Genomic DNA, 23,893 nt, shown 5'->3' with positions numbered 1-23,893 from the left:
GTTGTCAGTACACGTTAAAGATCCCCAGTTAGTTGAAATTATTCCGGAGCCCTCCACTGCGGCGCCTCTTGTTTCTTTACTTCCTCCTTTATCCCTTCCCTTACGGCGCGGTTCAGGTGTCTGCCGAGATGTGAGACAGATAATGCACCATTTCCTTTGCCCAAAAAACCAATTTCAATTTTCATAAGACTTGAAAAACATATCGGACAGAAAGCTGGTAACTTGCAGATATTCCCCAATTGTGTAGCTTTTATTCGGAAGGACTCAGACAAATGCCAAAATTGTGATAGCAAAGCCGATCTAAACGATATGATCTGGAACTGCCCGCATCCCCTGCCCGCGAGTCAGTACATTACCGACTCTGATCACTGCGAGGCTCTAATGCTCAGCTCCGACCCAGGGACACCGATCAAGCTCCTCCAGCTGGCTGAAGACGCCGCCGCTGCCCAAGGGTTAGCGGCCGTCGTTTAATGAGGGGGTGGCCTCAGGTCGCTCCTCTGTATCCTCTGGTAATAGTTTCACCACGCTATGTTATGTATTATAGCATTTGTATCGTCACCAAGTTCCTGTTCCGGGAACAGACACCGACACGGCCGGTTGCCCTCAAATAAAGATGGCACATACTGATTGCGGGGGAGTGGCCAAGACACAGGCGGTCAATTGCTGGAAACAGTACCGTTTTGAAGCGAAAAGGACTAGTAATAGTATATAGCTGACAGATTTGAAGACGCAAAGACAGGAGTCCTGTTAACCTGGAGATTGAAGATGGGACAATGGCTTAATGTGCATAATCGCGTACAACGCCTGCAATGTTTCTATTTCGCACTGATTGAGAGAGGCAAGAGAGAGAAAAAATAAGAATGGGAGTGACTGCGTTTCTTGAAGGAAATTTTGAAGAGCAGAGCGCACACTCTGGTCGCTTCGTCCAAGCAAAGAAGCGCCAATGGAAAGAACAACCGCAGAGGACACAGGCAAACCCAGTTGATGAAAGGGAATTTGCAAAAGACGCTTCTTCAAATGAGAGAAGCGGCGGCAGAACAGCAGGAAGTGATCTATTGTCTCAGGCGAAATGTTGTTGTTGTCTTGAGCACACACATGACGTCACCTTTGTCGTCCTTCAGACTATTATGCGCTCTCAGACGTCTGTTTCCTCCTTCCCATTTCGTCGCTTGCACGAATATCTTTGGCTGTATATCTTTCTTTTTTGTTCTCTTGTTGCTTCAGTTTTTTTTTTTTTTTTGCGCAGCTTACCTTGTGAATTACTGCGTGTTAAGACCAATGATCTGTCTCTTCGAAACTGGCATCTTCGAGGGAAAGGAAGAAGACAAAAAAATCCAAGAAGGTATGTGTTCCTATTTACTTTGTAATTATTTGACCTCCGGTTTCTCTGCCACTGAAGGAGAAGAAAAATTGCCGTCCCGGTCTGCCTGCCTCAAACGCCGTATGTTGTTTGAGCCCTTTCAGTAATATTGTTTATTCTGAATCCTCCGCGCATCCAGTTTATTATTCCCTTGTTCAGGACTGCTGCTTGACCCCGCAATGCCATTTGGTATGCCAGCGCCTGAAACGAAGCGATAACATCGCCTTCGCCCCTCGGCGGCAGGGCCACTTCGCGATTATCATTTTGGAAAGCCTCGTTTTAACGCTTCCAAAACCAGTAGGGTCCACTTAGGCAGATAAGCCACTGCCGGCTTCGTCGTTTGGTGCGCGGTTTCAGACAAGTTAAATGCACGATAACAGACGTGACCCTGAAGGGAAAGGGCTCTTTACCCCCCCCCCCCCCCGTTTTGCTTAAACGTTTTGCATTTCTTTGGCGCTATTATTACTTTAACGTTCGTTGTCCCCTCTTAGCTCTGGCTTCCTTCAACGCCGCACAGTGACAGGCTGCCTTCGTCCGTCTCGCGCTTTCAGTAGCACTTTGAAGTAGCTTGCTGTTCGCCACCTTTCCGAAGACCTCCGTCCGTAGTACCTACCAGACACGATTTGCGCGCGTGGACGTCATGTTCAACTTGGCCGTGCCAGTCCTGTTGCTCTGCCTGTGCGGAATCGGAGAGGCCGGCTTCTTCAGCGGCTGCGTCCAAGAGGCGAACCGAAGCCGCGTCCAGGACTCCTGCGTATTCGTGCCCGACGTGTGGCTCAAGTCAGAGACGTACCGCAACCTCGGCCACTTGGCGCTGGCCGACCCCACCATGTATCCTCACCATCGCAACGCCACCCACCTGAGCACTGTCCTGCATGTCACCCGAGCAGCCAACCAGGTAATCGGGGCAACTACTTTCGCGCTACGTTGGTCAAGTTTTGAGAACCGTTCTCATCATCACCGTTGGCAGGCCACCTGCGCCTACCGCTGAGCTAAAGCCTCTCGCACTGTTCTCTAATTCTGTCCTCATCCACGTACCGCTGCCACTACTCTGAACATTTCTTCATTCAATATGTACAACTCATTCACTGCCTGCATTCATACAGGGTGATCCACTATTCGAGTGAACACGCGAGTGTTTGGCCGCAATCTTCGGTGCGCCAGTGCGTCGTTACCGGTGGCGCAAAGATGACCCAAAGCACCACCTCCAGGGTCATTTACCCATAGACCACTTTGTTTCGATGCGCGGCCGCGTCGTACGCACAGGTGCACCGAAGAGTGTGGCTATGCACTGTCGTGCTCAGCTTAGGAGTGGATCACCCGTCCACACTTTCATCTTTGCGCAACCTTTGAGACGCCGATCAGATCGTGTTTGCGTTGTACAATTTAGCGGGGCTGCCTTCTATGACAGCTGGCTCGCCATGACGTCCTGTTACTGAACACCACATTCCGATTCACTCACCCTGCGGCTGCGTAATTACGTAATGACTAACGATGCTGTTCGGCGACTTTAACTAAATCGACGCTTGAACCACCGCCCGATTTAAAGGGTTCAGCCTTATTCGCCCACCCATCCATCCATTCATCCATCCTAAGAAGGATCGGAGCGTGACTCCATGCCATTTGCTCCGTTTCGTCACTGGCTTTCCAGCCTACTCGGACATTGGTATCGAAAAGGTTTTGCAGTATAATTATGTCTTAAAAGCCCTGTCACGCGGATATCTGCATACGGACGAGGTAAAGAGCCGGTAAGCGCCTCTGTGCGAGTTTTCTGGTGCTAGCAATACCGAGAAAGCATGGGGACATGACGAACACGTTGTGTAACAGGACGCTTGCAAGACGATGACGGCGCAGTTCTTGTCACTCAATGTGCCTCCATTTCTGAAGGGTTTGCGTTGAGCTATGTAAATACGAGACGCTATTTATAGACAACCATCGCTGAGTACTCAAAACCAACGGAAGCGCGAGGAGATTTGCGCAAGAAAGTCGCTGTAATGGCTGGCCTTATTACGGCCTGCGCATAGGTTGATTTGCTGTACTCCGTTTCATACATCAGGTGCAACGCTGTCAAAGCTAGCGTACTTGTTTGCGCTGCCTGCATCCGTGACCAAAAGGTAGTGCGTTCCTTGCGATGAGCGAAACGTAGTGAATGCTTTGTCTGCAGGTTTACTACATAACACATTTGTCATGAGCTTGATTAATTGCGCTCTTATTGCTGACGACCCGCTTTCGCTTTCTCATGCCTTGTACCACTCGTACACAAAACAAGCGCGGACTAACACGCCTTCCTTTTATTTTTCGTGTGGACTACGTCCGTACCTTTCACAGTGTTGCACCGGATGTATGAAACGGAGCATAGGTACGGAGGGGAGAGAGAAATTATAGGATGACTTACTCGAACTCTATTTCGTTATAATCTTTTTTTTCACATTGTTATTGCCCCATCCCTTCGCTCTGACTGGAAGCATGCATTCAGAATGAAAAGGGCTAACAGGAAGGGTTCAGCGTTACGGACAACAATGCGACCATTGGAGAGAAAAATTATAGATACAAGTACGGTTTACCTTCGCTGCGTTCAGAAGCAATCTACCATTGCGCCGCTATAAAGCGTTAACATAAGAAGTTGGGCTGGTTGGTATGTATTTATGGTTAACGAGCGCAAAAAAAGACGAAGAGAAAACGACACGTCACAAGCGCTCACTCGCAACTGAACGTTTATGGGGAAAAAACAGCAATATGTACACAAAAAGGTGAAAATGCAAGGAAACAAGAGACAAAGGTTCAATGACGCCGCACCAGGAATCTAAATCGGGAACGGATTACACGTGCGTCAACAAGAAATCTAAATCAATACGGTAGGCATCGGTACGAAAGAAGAAATACACGAGACAAAATCAAGTGTCATCAAGGAAAGCTATTTCATTGCTTGTAGGAGTGACTGAAGGGGTGCTGATGCACGTCGGTTGAACATTTCTTTGAATTACTGTCTTTTTATCTGCGGTCAACCTTTCTGGGTTGGTGCAATAACTGCTATGTCCAAAGTTTCGGTGTTTGTATTGGCTCCTCCGTTGCGCCCACTCTTCGCGATATTTTTCTGAGCCGAATTTACAGAATTGTAAGAGCGAACCTCCGTGACCTTAACTTTCGCATATTTAGGTATATTTATGACTTTATGATATTCACAAAAATAGACAACTTCAATACGCGTGTTGGTGATATTTTAAATGTCTCCAAAGAAAATAGCTCTTGACTGTCCTTCACTTTCGAACTTCCAAAACAGAAAAGCTTCAGTTTTTGGAGCTGAACTTGCACTTTTGCCTGATCATGTCTGCTGGTGTTACGCGCCCAGAAGTTCAAAACCATTGATGAATGACTCTTCCACGCAGTCAAAAACCATTAAACATTGTGTAGCCGTTTTTTCTGAGAACGGCCCTCGTAGAGTCATGTCTGCACAATGCTCAAAATCCGCCGCGGTGACTCAGTGGTTAGGGCGCTCGGCTACTGATCCGGAGTTCCCGGGTTCGAACCCGACCACGGCGGCTGCGTTTTTATGGCGGCAAAAGGCTAAGGAGCCCGTGTGCTGTGCGATGTCAGCGCACGTTAAAGATCCCCAGGTGGTCGAAATTATTCCGGAGCCCTCCACTACGGCACCTCTTTCTTCCTTTCTTCTTTTACTCCTTTCTTTATCCCTTCCCTTACGGCGCGGTTCAGGTGTCCAACGATATATGAGACAGATACTGCGCCATTTCCTTTCCCCAAAACCTATTATTATTATTATTATTATTATTATTATTATTATTATTATTATTATTATTATTATTATTATTATTATTATTATTATTATTATTATTATTATTAAACATGGTGTAGCCGTTTTCTCTCTGAGATCGGCCCTCGTAAAATCATGTCTGCACAATGCTCAAAAAGCTTTCCATGAACATATAGCAAGGCTGAGAGCATCGGGGTTCCCTGAAGCGGCCCTCTCCCGTCTATGCGAGAGGCTTGACAGTTCTATTAGGTCCCGCACTGCCAGCAGTAGGCACAAGCGCGAAAAAAGAAAGGTTGCTGTCATCCCATACATTCATAGAACTTCACATTGGCTGAAAAAAGTAGGTGGACGCTTTGATGTTCACTTCGTTTTCTCCGCCCCTGCCCAGCTTTCCCGCCTGTGCGCGGCCATCCAAAAACGGGCGGACCCTACATCCCGTCCCGGCAGTAAAGTATGTGGCATCAAGCACGTTAACAAATATGTTGAATGCTGTAAAAATGTAGTAAACAAAATTCCGACGACCTGCGGCCATGCTTACATCGGCCAAAACGGCTGCTGCTTAAACATACGCCTTATGGAGCATATGAATTCATTTAACCAAGACCGCTCTAACCTGTCTGAACATTGCCGGGATTGTGACCGGCTAGGAAAACGTAAGCGATGTGCGCAAAATTTGATACCACTGTTGTTCTTTTTACACACCCTAATCAACTGAGACGCGAGCTAAAGGAAGCGTATTACATTGCACAATCAATCGACACGTTCATTAGCACCCCTCAGTCACCCTAACAAGCCATGAAATAGCTTTCCTTGATGACTCTTGATTTTGTCTCGTGTATTTCTTCTTTCGTACCGATGCTCACTACATTGCTTTAGATCTCTTGTCGATGCGCATGTAATCCGTTCCTGATTAAGATTCCTGGTGCGGCGTCATTGTATACCTTAGTCTCTTGCTTCTTTGTATTTTTGCCTTTTTGTATACATATTGCTGGTTTTTTTTCAATAAACGTTCAGTTCTAAGTGAGCGCCTGTGTCGTGTTGTCGTCTTCTTCTCTTCGTGCTCGTTAACCATGCAAGCCGCTATACCGGACAAACTGAGGCGCCCCCTCTTGGTCGTGAAAATCACCAATAGCGAGGCCGTAATAAGGTACTAGATCTTACTTTCGCGCTCGGTTAGTAGTATTTACAGCTTTCCTTTCCCCGTTGAATACGGTCATTCGCAACCCTAATGCGGCTAGTGGCGGAAGTGAGGAACCTATTTAAGATTTCACGTCTGGCTTTTCTACCGCGTTCTCCTGAATTCTCCCTTTCATCCATTTTACCACCGGTTCCATAATTTTCGTCAGCAAGCTCAAAATAACTCATGCCCGCTTGCATATAATCGGTGTCAAAATCGTCATCACGTCAACATCCAAAATTGGAGTCGTTCTGTTAATCCATTGCACTACGCGGATTTTGGTTACTAACCAAAGATCTGGCCGCGATGTTAGGAGCCAGCGAGGAAAACACCCAAGAATAGTGAAACTGAGTGGGGCAACATAAATGTCAGGACTTGGTTCTGAGATAGTGCATTAATTGGCTTCCTTATTAATCATTTTTTCTCGCTCAGGTATTGAACGGGATAGTGACAAGGCTGGAGTTCACCACCGTTGAGAGCTCCTGCAAACTCTCGGACCCATACTCCAAGGAGATCTGCCTGCCGATCGACTCCCAGGTATATACGGTCAGCCTATCTAGAGTAGCAGGTATCGGTTAATGATTGCGCTGCAACGCTTCCTACAACGGAGCTTGCACCGCAAGGACCACACAATGCAGCCGCTTTCCTTACAGTCCATGGCCGCATCTCTGCCGTATACCTAGCGCCGAGCGAAGACCTGCAAAAATAAGTGATTTCCAGATTACTGTACTCTCTGCGTTGGATACATATTGCGCAGGGCTTATTCCTGGCTGAAGAAAGGAACTTTTTTTTCCCGCTTTCATTCAAGCCTCCGTGGTGGCTCAGTGGTTGTGGCGCTCGGCTGCTGACCCTAAGGACGTGGGTTCCATTCCGGCCGCGGCGCTAAAGACCTGCTCACTGTTGCACATTAAAGTACCCCAGATGGTGGATAATTATCCGGAGCATTCCACTACTGCGTTCCTCATACCCTGAGTCGCTTAGGGACCTTTAACCCCATGAAACCAATCTTGACACTCTCGGCTTGCGGTACATAGCAAGAACCAAGATACAACTCATCTATTAGAAACAATGAGCACGCCCTCATCCCCTCAGATGATTTTTCAAAGGAGCGAACGTCAATTATCATTGGCCACTTCCGTACGCACTCTGCAAAAAATGGCTCAACCGATAGGGATTCAGTCAGTAACAGAGCCATGATGTCAGTGTTATGTTTTTTTTTTTCATAGCAAAAAACGCTATCATTTAAATATTCATAAAAGGCTGCTCTTAGCTGCCTTGCCCCGTGTAACTTTACCACTTCCCAACATGAAGGGTGAAAAACACAGCAGCACATTTGCGATGGCCGCTGGTGATAACTGCAGCGTGCATTAGTTACATTATATGGATCAGACGCACGACGTTTCTCGTCGCAACCGAGATAGCAGCTATAGAGCCAGTAGCATGCGTAGAACGGGTAGTATAGCAGTGGCAGTATGAAGGCGGGAGGATTCGTAATAACGAGAATCGCATTGGGCGTGGTACGTAATAATGGACGATCTAAAAGTATCCTACAGTCTCCAGAACCTGAAATTTTATATTTTCAAGGCGTTATGTAGACAAACAGGTGCATAGCGAACTCCAGCTTCTTCAGTGAGTGTGTTACATCTTTCAGTGCCCCCCCCCCTCTCTTTTTTAATTCGAATTAAGTACCCTTAACTCCTTGACGGTCACTTTTTCTTTTCAAAATGGTACCAAAACGGGCATATAGAACACAAGATGCCATCTGTGGGCAAATTAAAAAAAAACTGCTGTGGACGAGGCCTACTCACCTTAAACCGCACGCACGGTTCCATCAAGCACACAAACTGAACTCGTCATGAGCCAAAAATGAGTCAGCTTACGACGAGCCTGGGTCGCCCAAGTCCGCTAGGGGATTGCAAAACGGAGTGTGTTTTTTTTTTCATGCGAACTACCGAAAGCAGTAAATGTTTCTCCAAAGAGTGATCTTCGCAGGATGTATTCCGCCACTTTCACGCACGGAGTGTTTGCCACCAGTAATTTTCTAGTGTCTTAATCTGCATCGTCAAAGCAAACTCCATGATCTCGCAGCAGTTTATTCCAAAAATCTTCTCATTTCTATGTTACTTTCGAAACGCTGTGCCACTTTATATCAAAATTTGTGCTTGCATGTAAAGAATTCCTCGTAGGTGTTTTGCGCAGGATAACTGAAGAATTCGCTTACTTGAGCCCGAATTTACTATTTGAGAGAAAAAAAAATATTTGCAATCGAAATAATGAGGACGCCTGGAAGAGTTAGAAATATTGAGTCCAGCGACTGCGTCCCGGAAAATGGAATCGGCCTACACCACAATTTGTTCAAGAACTATAGCCGGTAGCTTCGCAGAACTGATCTAACACTGAAGCCTTCTTGATCTGAGCATGCGAATATATTTTTGCTTACTTACTCTCCAGTCATAACTTCACTGGGGCACACACACACATAAAATCATGGATGCGCGATAAATGGGCAGTGTTTGATCACCGCGAGTTTCTCGTGTCTATATGCCTACTGCTCCCTTGCCCCCATGTTGGGGCACTCCGTAACGAAAATAGGCAAAAATGGGCCGTTGCTACTGCGTAGTGTTTTGCGGTATTGCTAAATCTACAACACACTTATGTTGACGATAGCTGCGCGCTACATATTTGGTCTCTTTGGTCCTTTGCTGAATAACCCTACAAATAACCTTATTTCTGCTCCAGCTTTCTTTGCATTTATTCTGTTTGCCCCAAGCCTTGAAAACTGTCATTTATTTTTACGCGACACCGTTCCCAGTGCTAAAATAGTATTGCATGTCGTTCTTCTTAAGTAAGGATTTAAAAAATTAATAGCACCAAAGAAGCGAAATGCGTGTGAACTGTACTGAACTGTAACCTAAAAACGCTTGCGTACAGTAACTGCAGTTTACCAGTATCCTTCAAGAGAAAAGTGTACAACAGCTGTACCTTATCGGCACTCACGGGGCAGAAACGTGGAGGCTAATGAAAAATGATAGGCGTGATGTTGAGAGACCGAAAGATGGCAGAGTGGGTGAGGGAACAAACGCGAGTTAATCACATCCTAGTCGAAATCAAGAGGAAGAAATGGGCTTGGGCAGGGCATGTGATTCGAAGGCAAGAGGGCGGCAGAAGGTTAGGTGGGCGGATGAGATAAAGTAGTTTGCGGGGATATATATGGTTGGCTCAGCTGACAACGGATAAGGTTAATTGGAGAGACATGGGAGAAGCCTTTCCACTACAGTGGGTGTAGTCAGGCTGGTGATTATGACAGAAACTGGACACCCTGGCTTTTAATTTGTCATTGAAAAGTTTGATTCACTGCACACTTCTCACTTTTCCAGCCAAACGGCATTTGCCAGGCGAGATTCCGCTACACCCGTTCCCTGAAGCTTGAAGACGTCATGTGCGAGCCGGGACTATGGGAGAATTTCGAGTCCCCACTGTACTGATGCGCTTTGTGCAAAAAATAATAAAGAAACTGCGGAGTAATAAAATGTTCAGCAATTTGCACTGTCTTATTGCGTATGCCTCAGTGGTTCTTGATGCACGTCTTAAAATAAACATCGGAAATAAGGAGCAGTATTTAACGCAAGGTAATTTTTTCTTGTAGTGTGTGTGTTCAGGCTTTTTGTTCAAGACGGGATTTGGCGCCATTATGCCAAAAAGGTGGAGGCGCTTAAGGCCCGCATTAAGGGTATGACACAGCAGGCAGCGGGTCCTCTCGTCCAAGCAGACGCCAACATTGTTTCCACTTCCACAGTAACAATCGCTATGTCTTATCAGTTCAGCCTATTTTATTTATCTCGTCCTTATGGCGCTTGAGTCAAGTTGTGAGCTTCTAATCGACAGTGTGCTTTGATCAGTTTTCAAATCTCCCGCTTCACTTGTAACGCAGCCGCCTTTTCGACCATGGCGGATTTTTCGGCAACAGAAAAGACGACGGCGCTTCTGCACTACTGCGCTGTCGCATAAAATTCGTGTTTGCCGAACTTAAAGCCCATTCAAAATAAATGAAAAAGAGCTAAACGCTCAAAATTTAAAAAAAGCAATGTGAAGGGAAAACAGAGCAAGAATCGATACCAAAGTAAATGGCCCCGAGATTTGATTCCGTAGTCCACGCAAGTTAGCACCCATCTAAGGTCAACAATTTACTTGCGTTGTAGGAACAAAGAGAAAAGCCCACAGTAAAGAAATACAACAAACATGTGATGCGTCATCCCTACATTAAAACAATGCCTCTATCGAAAGTCTTGTCGAAAAGTCTGATTCCCTCGCGGTAATCGTTTTCCTTTCGTCACAAACCTTCCGAGTCGGAACACACCGACAAACCCACTATCGCGCTCTTTTCAAAACTTATCATTTGCCATTGCCAGAACTTGTATTAAACCTTCCGTATTATCGGCAGCATTCCACGTACTTCTAGCGGTGCGCCCTTTGGCCCGACGTTTCCTTCCAGCACACATCCGTCAGCGCTTCGCCCACACGGAAACTAACAGCTGTTCCTGAGCGCTGCTCTCGCATGCCGGCTCCCGCAGGTGTGAGGCCTTTCGGTTGAAATGGCGCCAGGCTGGCGGGGACTGAGACAGCTGCCCGCTTGTATACACTCGCACACCTGGGTCGAGGGTAGCGCCTGGGTCGAGGGGAAGGGAACCGCCAAAACAACGCCGCGTTCGCCGGCCCGGGTCGAAAAACAAAGGGCCAGAAAGCCGGTTTGAGCTCCGCGCCTCCATCAAGGACGTATAAGCAAGATAAATTAGCGGGGCAGCGACCGCCGGCGAAGCACCGCTGAAGCCATCGTCAACAGGCTTCCTGTATCGAGCGACGAATGCGGGAGATGTCCCCTTTCCGGGCTGTCCGCACAGCTTCGCACAGACCTCCAGGCTGACGAGAGCTCCATAAGTACAGGTATGAGTCCTCTTCGAACTTCCTTTTAAAACACCTGTTTGAAAGCAATGCAGTTATATCCTTTAAGGTTATTTAGCAATGCTGTATTACCGACAGTATCAACTAGTTAAGAATAATTGATACCGGCGCAAACTCCAGAACAATATGTACTCTGCACAGTATTGAACAAGCAAAAGAAAAAGAAAATCAACGAAAGTAAGTAAGGAAGTTCTTCTATAGCATTTGAGGCAGATGCATCGCAACCATATGTCAGCTTCGCCAGAAGCCGCCGCTAGACTTAGCCCACAACACCTGCTTAAATGCTACAGGCGTGACGCATCGCAGAGCAACTAAAAATTGAGTGCGCTACGCAATTTCACCCTCTCTGTTAGCCTTTTATGATTTTTTATTTTGTACGAGACGGATTCTACCTGCGGAGGAAAGCGAAGCGTGTCAAACGGTGATTGCTGGGAGCATGCACAAAAAGAAGCTGCCCGTAGTTGTTTATGTGCGCGCGCGTGCGCGTGTTCGTGTTCACTTGACACTACTGTTCTGAATGAACTCCGCAGCACAGGTGGAGTTCTTCGTGCGAACAGTTAATGCAGCGCTTCTAAGGGATCACACAATACAATTGGGTCAGTATGAATATAATAGCAGCAGGTTCACTGGCCCCTACCAAGCGAAGTGAAGTGCACCTGTGATATGAATAATTTGCTTAAATCCGTTCGTCCGAAGGTAATGCTGATACTTTATTCTCGGATCTATAATATAGTCACAAAGAAATGTTCCGGGTCTCCCGAAGCCGTACAAGGACATGTATGGCAGCTCCCGAACGGGGAAGGCGAAATTAGGAGATGCAGTTATTGACCTGGTATTCCATGTCACGCATCTTCAATACGGGATAAAAAAAAAGAATTGACAGAGGTAAAAATCTAAAGTGCGTTAGTCCCAGAGGGCTTACATGTTGAGATGTATAATAACAATAGTAAAAAAAAGTGTTAATTCCGCAAAGAAATGGATACCACCGCAATTTGACCACTGGCACAAGCAGGTAAGTTCAGAGTTGCAGAGTCAGGGTACAAAACAAATAGGTCAAAACAGGAGCATTAGAGCAAGGAAAGAGCATAAGAGTAAGGAAAGACCATGACAACAAGAATAAAAAGAAAACAAGAATAGCCCAATCACAAACATAACCGCGAGGTCAGAGAAACATTTTTGCCGAAGGCCCAAGAGAGCAGTTGCAGTATTTATTTCGATCAAATACGAAGAACAAGGCGAGTAACATCAGTAATGCAATTAATATTGAAATAACTACAGCATGGAAAATGAGAAAGCAGGAGGGTGACCGTAATATTTGGAACCAAGTAGCTAGATCAAAACACTGTGGTGACCATTTTTGAACAACGACGGCGATGAGGACGCGGAACAATAGCTGTAATACTACTACAGCCAGTAATATTACAAATCAGAATTAAAACTATATTTTAACAAGACTACCTGTATTGACGTCAGAAATCACATAGCTGTTGCACAACCAGGGTGTAGAAAGAGAAGATGTAAAGATGCTAGACATTTTCTACGGGATCTGCTGAGAGATCGCACCTCTCCACATGGAAAGTGGTAAATTCTCAGTCAGTCAGGAGGGAGGAGGACACAATCCTTTCGTCACTGGTCACCTCGTTTTCCCAGGAGGTACTCAGATAATTGGATAGGGAAGAATTGGGAACAAATGTAAATCGTGACTAATTTTCTGAGGATACTGCCCGAGAACTATCGAAGGACCGCGTCTTGCTTTATTGAGCAATTAAGCCAAACTAATTTCAAAGCATGACCGAGGACATTAGCGGGCAAAGCAAAAGGATAGATCTAAAAATTTGTATGAATAAATTTAAACCACAGGTCAATATCCTCATAAATACTAAACAAGCAGGTTTTACGTTAGGCAACTAAGCATTGCAGGTGCTAAGGCAGTACATCTACTCCGGGCAGGTAGTCGCCGCTCACACGGACCCCGGCAATGACATCAATTAGGAGAATATAACGGGGCGGAGTGCATTTGGTCGGTGCTCTCTGGTCGTGAATAGCATCTTACCAGTGCCCCTCAAGAGGAAAATATATTCATATTACGTACCAGTGCCCACGTGTAGAGCAGAAACCTGATGGCTCTTTTAAAGAAAAAGGGTTAAAATCGCACTGAACGAGCGATAGAAAAGAAAAGGAAAGGTGTAACCTTCTAAGAGATAAAGATAGTAGAAAGGCTCTGGGAACAAGCGCTAGCTAATCATATCTTATCTGAAATCACGAACATGAAATCGAAGTGAGCATGGGCATGGCATGCAGTTCGAACGGAAGACAACCAACGGCGCCTTGGCTTACGAAAAACACACGAAGACAAGGCAAGAGGCATTTGTACGGCAGTAAACGTAGTCTGATGATGATGATGACGATGACGATTATGATGATGACGATGACGATGATGATGATGATGATGACGACGATGATGGTGGTGATGATGATGGTGGTGGTGGTGGTGGTGGTGGTGGTGGTGGTGATGATGATGATGATGGCGGTGGTTTTTATTGACACTATTGTGCACATGATCAGAAATAAGGCCTGCGAAAGCCAAATGAGCTCGATGAATGGCGGCGTCTGGCACATGGCGTGATACAGAATGATAACATTCAGTGTCAAAAAATGTAATGGACAACAAAGACAAAGAAGCAACCTTCGTAGATCGTAATCACCCTCAGATTTGGCGGGAGGAAGGACGTTCCTGAGTGACAACCCTGTGCCTCGTCTGTTGAGAGCGAAATGATCTGTGTATGCTGGTTGATAACGAGAGCTATGAACGGACGCGTACAATAAAAGAACAGCGCTTACAGTGCGCGGAGGTTTTGTTACGATCAATGTCACTTCAGAAACTCTGGCGCATTAACCCTATCGCGACTAATTTCGAAAGTCCCACTAGCGTGCGTCAGCAGCAGGCACACGAGCAGTCGACGTTACGTTCAGTATACTCCTATCAGAAGGCAAAGTAAACGCCATTTTTAATACATTACGTTCTTCAGTAATATGGTTCGTTTACTGTCCCGCCACTGAAAGGAAATGACATTCGTCAAAAATGACATCTGCATTTCAATGGACCCGCCGCGGTGGCTCACTGGTTAGGGCGCTCGACTACTGATCCGGAGTTCCCGGGTTCGAACCCGACCGCGGCGGCTGCGTTTTTATGGAGGAAAAACGCTAAGGCGCCCGTGTGCTGTGCGATGTCAGTGCACGTTAAACATCCCCAGGTGGTCGAAATTATTCCGGAGCCCTCCACTACGGCACCTATTCTTCCTTTCTTCTTTCACTCCCTCCTTTATCCCTTCCCTTACGGCGCGGTTCAGGTGTCCAAAGATATATGAGACAGATACTGCGCCATTTCCTTTCCCCCAAAACCAATTATTATTATTATTATTTCAATGGATTAGAATAACTCATTCGCTTTCGTTTTAGGGCCTAATACGTATACCCTCGAAGCAAGAGCACACCGTGCGTTTACGTAGAGATAACGACGGCGTATTTAATTTAAGCAGAAGGACAGGAAACGCAATAGAAAAACAGAAACGAAGCGAACAGGTAGAGTCCGTTTCGCCGTCTCACTAAAAGAAAGAGCGAAAAGCATGCTTTCGGCGACTTTATTTACTCTAGAGTGGTTTTTATTCTGCTGTACATAAATGCCTGCTTACAATGTCAATAGTCACTTGTTATCTCCGCATCTCCGGAGTCGAGTTGCCGCTGCCTCCATGGAAGCCAAGTCCCGCTTCTGGGGTTCGGTACGAGTGCACACACTGATATTTACTTCAGTATGAAGAATGTCGTTTTGAGCAGGAGATGCTGCTTTTCAGAAAGCGGCTATGACTAACTTCTCTATTCGACTGGTCGACATCATGGACTACAGGCGAGCAACGTTTTGTAGAGCTGACAGCCGTCGTACAGGCCACGATGACTCAGTAGCTAAGCGTCCAGCTGCTGAAGACATGTCGCAAGGCCGAAATCCGACCATAGCGTCCGCATTGCGATGTAGGTGGAATTGAAAAGCGTCCCTGTGTTATGACATGTCCTTGCACGTCAAAAGAGTCAGTTATTCATACAACCTCCCTGATAGCCCAGATGAATGTTCGGGACTTTGAATGGCAGGTAGCCTTCGTTGTGATTTCCGACTCATCTCGAGTGCGTGTATGTTCGTGATCGTCAGTGTGTGTGTGTGTGAGAGGGGAGGGGGGGGTCTAAATTTTTTTATTCATTGAATCTTTATTTTTCAAGAAAAAAAGATGGATAATGTCCCGGGCTTAAAGATGAGTAAGCCGCTTGACGGGGCCCCAAGGCACCGCAAATCTAGCTTGTGTTTGACATACAATTTTGGTCGCAATGGGCCGACTCTGAGAGATGTTGTAGGTGGTGTTTTAGGTTTGCGGAAATTAACCAGAAGCAATTCCGCACATTTTAGTCTAGTGTGAAAGTATCCGACCGATTCTAAGGATGGAAAAGCCCGACTCCCTCAAACCCTGGGGTTTCCAACTAACGGCAAACGGAATAGGGAAAGAGTGAAAATTTCTAAACGAAGATTTCAGTGTTGGTGGAAAGTAAGTCGAGAAACAGAGTAGACAACCGGAGCCTCGACGCAACTTTAATTTATTTGCCTTCAAATAAACCAAAAGAAAACAATTATACAAGGCAAGGTGGACCTGACACCCCTCCAAAATTCGCGCTTAACAGCGACGCTGGTGCCGCCACGCGGTCATCTCCCAAAGCACCACACTGGTGATAGACCAGGTGGTAGACTGGAGATGCAGCGACATGAAAACGACGCGTAGACAAAAAGTGGAAAGGAATGCTAATCTCGCGCGGTAGCAGAGAAAGCAAGTGTTCTCATGTTGCCTATGAGGACAATAAACTACAAAATCTGGCGATTCTCAAGCTAAGAAGGGGGTTTTTGTGCACAGCGATCGTTTAACGTGACAGGACTTTTGCTGGGGTCATAACGTAATGCTCACTGATTTATGTCCGAGCTATGACGGTTCCTCTTTACATGACTGGGGGCTAACTACGCCTAAGAAATTCTTCCCGTTATCGCGGAATACAATAGTGCGCACGAGTCTGAAACAGTGCCGAAGCCCAGCAGGAAGAGGCCGATGGTACCGCTAAATTTGCAACATCTCTGTTTTTTTTTTTCAGGGAACAATTAAGTTTCTGTCCCAATATTACGGTTCTACTGCACCGGCTTGTAGCAGCGCAATTTCGCCACGGATCCAGTTACGTTCTAAGCATGACTACAAAGGTAGTATGATTACTGCCATGGAAAACCGTGCATACAGTGGGCCTCCAGATTTATTACAGGGAACGAACCGTGTGCGCATTGCCATTTGACCGCCCACTACATAACATAGAGGCATAAATGCTCCATAAATGTTTGTAACTTGAAATGTATCATTTGCACAGGGAAAATTTTTGCATAGAATGTATTGGAGGAGCTTGAAGGTGGATGCCTCGGTGTTGTTTTTTCTTCACTTTCTCAGCTTTGTGAAATATATGGAGCCTTCATTCGCAGCGTGGTTAGAACATATTCTCCAATATGTGCACAGATTTTCAGTTACCAGTTGAGCGCCCCCCTGCGTCTGGTTATGAACACCGCACTTCCCATAACGAGCCCATCGTAGAGAGCGGTTGGTCAGAGGGCTCTTGATAATCACAAAGTGAACAAGGCAGCGAAACTCTGAGGGTGCTTGCCAACGTTTAGAAAAGTCCTCTTGTCCAGACGAAGACGAAGACAAGGTTGGCAAGCACCCTGTATTTTTCTGTCCTTTGTTCAATTTGTGATTATACCCTTAACGAGGGTGTCATTTTCTTTTTAAATGCATATTGTATTATGGCTATTTCACGACAGCTCACCGCAGCTGTTTGGGAGTGATAAAACAAAAGCAGCACCAATTTACTACTCGTTCTAATAAGGAGCCAATCGCCCTGTATATCTTTGGCATCTACGCATTGCGGCACACCTCTGACAGCTGTTGCCTGAAGGAAGACTGACGCTCAGTGCAGGGTGCGTCGCTGCTTTGCTGCCGCAGCACACGAGGTGGCCTACCCTTCAATAACAGAAGTCTTTCGGTTCTTTAGCGGTACCAAAAATTGCTCGCACGGAAACCACGCTGTGCTTAGTGCTGCCTGCTCCTCCAGACTCGCACGTTTTTGCGACGACACCGTCACCCCTGTTTGCTCCATGCTGACCTGTCGATAAGTCACTTGTAGGAGCGGTTAAGTGCGAATGGAGTCACTGGATAAGTTTTCAGAATATCGCATTCCTCCCCCCCCCCCCTACCCCCCGCCTCGCCACCGGGCTTGGAAGAAAAATAGTAAGCGCTACTCTGGCAAGAGATAGAGCGGCGGGAACAGAGCGACGGTATTCCAAAGCCTCTGAACACTACTGTAGGACCTGCATATATACCTGAATTTCTGCTTCAACCAGTAAAGAAAATAAAGTTTTCAGTTTTTCTTAGTGTTCGTCCACGTCATCACCGAAGTTATCTGTGTGAGCTAGCAGAACTTTAATTTATAATTTACGAAAACGACATTGCGAAGACAGGTACACAAGAAACTACTGGTGCGATTGCAGCAGAGCTGACAACGTCAGGCAGGGGGCAGCTATGGAGCCTCCAAATCCGCTTACGGGGAGAGAAGAATTGGGGCACTCATTTTTGCAGCGTCTTTGCCCCAATACAAAGTTTGGTTTGATTTACGGGGGTTTAACCTCCCTAAGCGACTCAGGCTATGAGGGACGCCGTAGTGGAGGGCTCCGGAAATTTCGACCACCTGGGGTTCTTTAGCGTGCACAGTACCTGGGCCTCTAGAATTACGCCTCCATCGAAATTCGACCGCAGCGGCCGGGATCGAACCCGCCCAATACAAGGGGCAAGCCTGTATCCATTCATCCTTTAGCGTAACTTCGGCGTTTCATAACATCCAACAATACCACGATGAGGCGCTGGCGGTGCAGCGGAATCATATATCCATGGTTAGACGGAACAGACATCTTGTTGTACGGACAAAGGAGGGCAAGATACACAGGGTGCCTCAAACATGGCAAAAATACTTTAGTGTGTGGTTCTGCATCTACGGATGCCTCGCATACAAAGTGTGGCCGCCACATAGTGGGACAGGGCCCATACACTGAGGCACTGTACTGCCTTAGAATGATGCAGGCGCTGCGGCATAAGTTAGAAACTTTATTTCATGTCAAACAGACGGACAATTAGTCCACAGTCACAGATCCAAGCAAGAAGCGCTGCAAGGTCAAAAAAGTAGACTGTCTTCCGTTCCCCACCTTACTTTCCCCACTGCTCTCTTTGTCTTTTATGCCGATGATATTGTTTAATTATTGAAACATTAATATCGGCCATAAATTCCTCACAGGTATTGCTGAAGTGTCCAGCAGGAATGACGGTGGTAAAGCAAGCCTGTCTGCTCCTCTTCGCGGTGTTGGCGGCGGTGTCGCTCTGCGGTGGCTACGGAAGATCTGCATTCGTCGGTGGGTGGCAAGAACAACAACCTTACCGCGACCCCAAATATCTCCAGCTGGCTCACTACGCCGTCTCGACACAAACGCAAAACCGGAAGATGTACGACACTGTTGTCAGACTCACCCAAGTCTCGACGCAGGTTAGTGCATCTTATTTTTTTTCTTTCCCTCGTCCCCCGAAACTTTTCCCATCCATTGTCTGAACTCGTCGAATTCGCTTATCTATGGCCAACTAATGCCCTAACTTGAACGACCACTGCTTCCTGTTTACATGGGTTGGTTTTGAATGACTATGCTGAAAGGAGGCCGTAAACGTCCTCGGTAGTTCCATCTATAACGAGCGTTACAAGTTTCACGCAATGAAACGCCATTCACTGCAACTGGACCGCCGCAGGAACAATCCAGATATGTTTAGAGTGATTGCTCAGAGGACGCTTTCACAACGCATTGCACAAAATTTTAATCCCTGGAACAACTTACGATAAACATTGAAGCATACTGCACAGTTCGTTTCACTTTGCTGTGTAACACTGCGGAGTTCTCCGCAAATAGTGCACACGCATAAGGCTATCACTGCACCTCGTGTCAGTGCTAAATCTCAAGGCCTCGGTCAGGGGCAGGACAGAACCGTGATATGATTCGAGACGCTCCTGATGACGATAGTTGACCATGGTCATACCCAAAGATACGTAGCTTATCAATATGATCAGCTACTCAGTTATCGCTCCCTTTTATAAGACCGACTCCAGGGTTATCTTGTTCACACCGATGGCAAACTTCTTTAGACGTCAGCGTAGCCAGTGCGAAAAGATTGGCTAGAACTTCTGCGTACAACTACGGCGTCATTTAAGTACTTTGCTTAATTCGACTTATTTTATTCGATACCATAAGAGCCGCATATCCGCGCATCCACCCCCGGTGTCACACTTTGCCACCGGCAAAGAACACTGAACAGCCAACTGCAACCTTCCACGGTTGGCAAGGGGCGGAATGGAGAGAGCAAAATCTCCCTCTCCACATGTATGGCCTTACATGGCAGCTAACAACGAGGTTGTTATGCTATCTCATTGCCACACCTAATGGTAACTGGGTGTCTTCCAAGTTTCCTTAGTGCACCTTGAAATGTCCCGGAATGCCTCCTCAGTTGCAATTTCTTGCTGCGCATGTGCTGGAAATGCGTCAGGAGCACACGTAGCTTCAAAAACCAATGACAAAAATTTTCAAAGAAGCATTATAAATTTTTTATCCTCGCGAAATCTGCCTTTTTGCCTTGCAGCGAGTCTTTACAGCCATAAAACGGTGACGTTCCCAAGGCCTGGTGTGAACAAAAACCACTTTTTTTCTCACAAATGTACTTTTTTCTACCGCTAACGTAGGGCCTGGGACATTGACCTTAAAAAGCTGCAGAAAAATGCATTTAGAGACTGATAACCAACTAGACCAGCTAATCGCGTTAGTTACTTCTTCATTTCTTCCTTTTTTTGTGTTTAGATGCTCATACGCCATTAAAGCGAACCCAACACAATAATTTCTTGCCCAGGTCGTCGCAGGAGTGAACTACAATCTTACATTCACTACGGCACGATCAAACTGTACGATCGGGAAAGATATGTACACGGCAGAACGCTGCGTTCCATCTGGACCGGTAAGATCTTGGATCTTCGTAGCACGAATTTGGCTCAGGATGCTGGTATACAAGTCAGATCAAACATTGTTTACACGTATATGGCCGGTAATTTGGGCAAATAAAGGTGGCTCTTTGTATTTCACCAACGCCAGACGAATGGCAGCCGCATCCGTTTTCTAAATGTCTAGCCTAATCAGTTGCACACCATCACCATCAAATTTCCACTCTTCGAGTAGTGAACCATGTAAGTGTCCTTAATTTCAACACAAAACTAGAGGAAAACCAGCTATTTATCATGTCGTCATAAGCAACTCTTCTCAGAACAAATTAAACTGAAATGAAAAACCCGTCAACTTAATATCAAATACGACTGAACAAAAAATTCAGGGTGGGGGAGGCGGGGGGGGGGGGGGGGGGCACTTTGTTGACCTAAGTTCGGTGAGGCGAAAGCCTTTAGCGCGATGTTGCTGCTTGTGTCACTGATGTGTGGCCAAGATGTTGATTAAGTACACAATTTATTGCGAATCTTAAATGCTGGAGACACTGTAGGGCGTTTGGGAAGGCATCCGTCTGATTCGACGCCTTTGCGCAAACACTTTCCAGCATCCTAGACAAGGAGAGCTAGATGTGCGTTGACAGGAAGTAGCGTAGTGGTTAGCCCGCTCGTCTGCCGAACGGAAGGTCAGTGGTTCGAATCCCATAGTGCAAAAAGGTTTCTTTTCTTGTCGAGTTGAACAGCGTAACGGACGGACGGACGGACGGACGCGAGCATGAGTCATTAAAGGCTTTCGCTTCAATATTTTGGCGGCTGCTCTCGTCGATGGGTCACCCCAGGCGTTGGATGTAACGCCGGACGGATGGACGGGAGAATGAGCCATTAAAGGCTTTCGCCTTAATATATATGCTCACCAACGCACACGGAACAGAAGGTTTTTTTACATATTAACGCCCTTGATAATTTAGATGCCTTCTTTACACTGTAGAAAAATGGCTCACAGCAGAGTTAGCCTTCGTAAGCGCTCATTTTTTTTTACGTGCATGGTGGACAACGCTATACCTGAAATCACACACTCAATTGAATGCTCGCTCTCGCACCACGCACTAATGGTGGTGCACGCGGTGTAACACATCCCAGAAGTAATTGCACTGTTTTAAATCCAATATTTTTAATAACCCCCGTAGAGATAGTGGCAGTTCAATTTTTGTTCCCGTCCAAATGTTCACCAAAACGGTTTTAAATTTTCATTGCCTTCATAGACAAGTTGCGTAGGCTGGGGGCTATTCATTTCACTTGGTCGATTTCCTGCTGACCATCTTTGTCCCCCGATTTTCTGTCGGTAAATTTGCTTCCCCAGCCATGGGTACTATAAGTGGATACAACTCAAGAACGAAGCGGCAGGTACCCCGGAAAGTAGGCGCTGCAGCCAATGGCGTCGACTGATTTTCATCACACCGTGGTTAATCTGATTAAGCCGTGATTATTCCCAATTCATCGGGACCTCCCTGCGATTTCAAGCTATCAGGTCCTAGAGGATCAGTCAAGGGGAGGCTCTATCGACGCCAGTAGCTGGAGGGGACCTTTTGAGAGGAATTTGCTGCTTAATTCTTGATTTGTATACGACTATAGTACATTTTTTAGCATTCTTGCATTCTCTTCCACTCCATATACAGGAGTAACATTGCAGTAGTGTTCAGACACCTTAATAAAAATAACGCTTCCGTTTTGTTGACTGTCTCTGAGGGACCATTTAGCCACATTTTCACATTTTTTTTAACGTAAATTCTCTGGCCCCACCAATCGCGTGTCCATTTCAAGCAAATTCTGCTCCGGTTGTCTTCTTCCCTACAACGTTTGCACAATGGAAAATATTTTATTTTCCTATAGTCAGACACGAAGCAAGAAAAAAGCGACTTTTCCCTGTCAAAGGACACCATGGTGTCGGCCTGTTTTCGTGAATCTGCTAGCTTGAAAAGCGTGACAATGCAGGGAGCAGACTATGCCCTTTCATCTGCCACTCCGTGCATTGTCACGCTAGCATACCCGTGAGAATCAGCCGACGTCATTGGCTAGAATATATCCTTCGAAGGGGAAAGTCGCTTTTTTCTTTACTTGTTTCCGACTATAGTAAAATTAACGTCGGCCAAATTCTTCGGCTCAAAGTTACAGTCGGATACAATTCAAGACAGAAACAGATTTTCCCCGTCAAAGGACCCCCTTCCAGCCAGTGGCGTCGGCCGATTCTCATCAGCCTGCTTGCGCAACAGTGAAGAGAGTGGCCGATGAAAGGGGATAGTCCCCTCCTTTCATGGTTGAGGTTAGTCGCCAGCCATCGAAGGAAGAGACTGACTATTGTGCAGTCTATGAAGACGAGTGCGGCAATCTTTACCCTGTGCACGGAGAGAAGCTTCCCTACTGAAAAATGTATATAGGTTTGAATGGGTCAGCAAATAGGGTTATGGCACATTTGGTTTGGCTTTATAGTATGGACGTTCCAAAGTGGCTCAGTCTATGAGGGACGCCGTAGTGGAGGGCTCCGGATAATTTCGACCACCTGGAGCTCTTAACTAGCACCAACAACGCACAGTACACGGACCTTTCACACTTTTCCTCCATCGAAGTGCTACCGCAGCGGGCGGGTCCGAACCCATGACTTGTATGCACTGTGTAATGTAAGTGCACGGTAAGTGACCACGGGTAAACGAAGTTATACGGAGCCCTCCACTAAGGAGTCTCTCAAAGGCTGAATCGCTTTGGAAGCTTCATCCTATAATGTTAAATAAAATGTGTCATAATCCTATTTGTCGACCTATTCAAACCTGTACACATTTTTCAATAGGGTTGGAACGAAGAGATCGATGGAAATAAAATTCGTGCCTGTTTACGTGGAGGGGGCTTTTTCGCGTTTTCTAATATGCAAACCATTTCAAGTACTGTTCTAGGTTTCGTACGCAATCAACGCTATTTGACATAACAGAATTCACATCACTGCTTTTATTAACATCCCCTTTCTATTTTCCAGGTCAACGGGCTGTGCTCGGCAATTGTATACGTTGTTCCATGGATGAATACCACTCAAGTGACAAGCTACACATGCTCCCCGTACGGCAAAGGAACGAAACACTGAGATCAAAGCAACGGCACATCACTGAAGCGATTCACATAGCCAAAAAAGGAGCATTTTTGCGTTCCAACTTCAAAGAGTCGTTGCGCTGATCAATTTTCAGCAGTTTTCTTCTTATATTATCTTAAATTTTACAGCCTTCTGGAACAAAACTCGAATAATATATAATAACGTCTGATTTGTGTGTTGCTTTTGTCTGCCTCCCGCTGCTTTGTTTTATGTCGTCATGAAAAGTATATTTGTAGCTGGCGAGCCGGAGGCCTACTATGCCTCAGTTCTGCAAATGCACGCATTTACGCATGTACTGCACTTCATTTGCACGTTCCGCCAGATTGGAGAGTTTTAGAACAGGAGGCTCCA

At 46.2% G+C, this 23,893-nt stretch overlaps 2 protein-coding genes across 2 annotated transcripts; both read left to right on the top strand.

The window, feature by feature from the left end:
* The first annotated feature begins 1,848 nt into the window (after nucleotides 1–1,848).
* LOC144135405 (salivary cystatin-L-like) lies at nucleotides 1,849–9,838 on the top strand. The gene is made up of 3 exons (XM_077668068.1): nucleotides 1,849–2,258; nucleotides 6,739–6,843; nucleotides 9,684–9,838. The coding sequence occupies exons 1-3, from the start codon at nucleotides 2,001–2,003 to the stop codon at nucleotides 9,789–9,791; spliced, it is 471 nt and encodes a 156-aa protein (XP_077524194.1). The 5' UTR covers nucleotides 1,849–2,000; the 3' UTR covers nucleotides 9,792–9,838.
* A 1,124-nt stretch (nucleotides 9,839–10,962) lies between these two features.
* LOC144135404 (cystatin-2-like) lies at nucleotides 10,963–23,713 on the top strand. The gene is made up of 4 exons (XM_077668067.1): nucleotides 10,963–11,247; nucleotides 18,679–18,924; nucleotides 20,325–20,429; nucleotides 23,432–23,713. Exons 2-4 carry the CDS (start codon nucleotides 18,703–18,705, stop codon nucleotides 23,534–23,536), a joined length of 432 nt encoding a protein of 143 aa, XP_077524193.1. The 5' UTR covers nucleotides 10,963–11,247; nucleotides 18,679–18,702; the 3' UTR covers nucleotides 23,537–23,713.
* Nucleotides 23,714–23,893: the final 180 nt, after the last annotated feature.

This window comes from Amblyomma americanum, chromosome 5 (assembly GCF_052857255.1).
Source record: "Amblyomma americanum isolate KBUSLIRL-KWMA chromosome 5, ASM5285725v1, whole genome shotgun sequence".
Classification (NCBI taxonomy): domain Eukaryota; kingdom Metazoa; phylum Arthropoda; class Arachnida; order Ixodida; family Ixodidae; genus Amblyomma; species Amblyomma americanum.
This window is presented reverse-complemented; position numbering and strand designations above follow the sequence as displayed.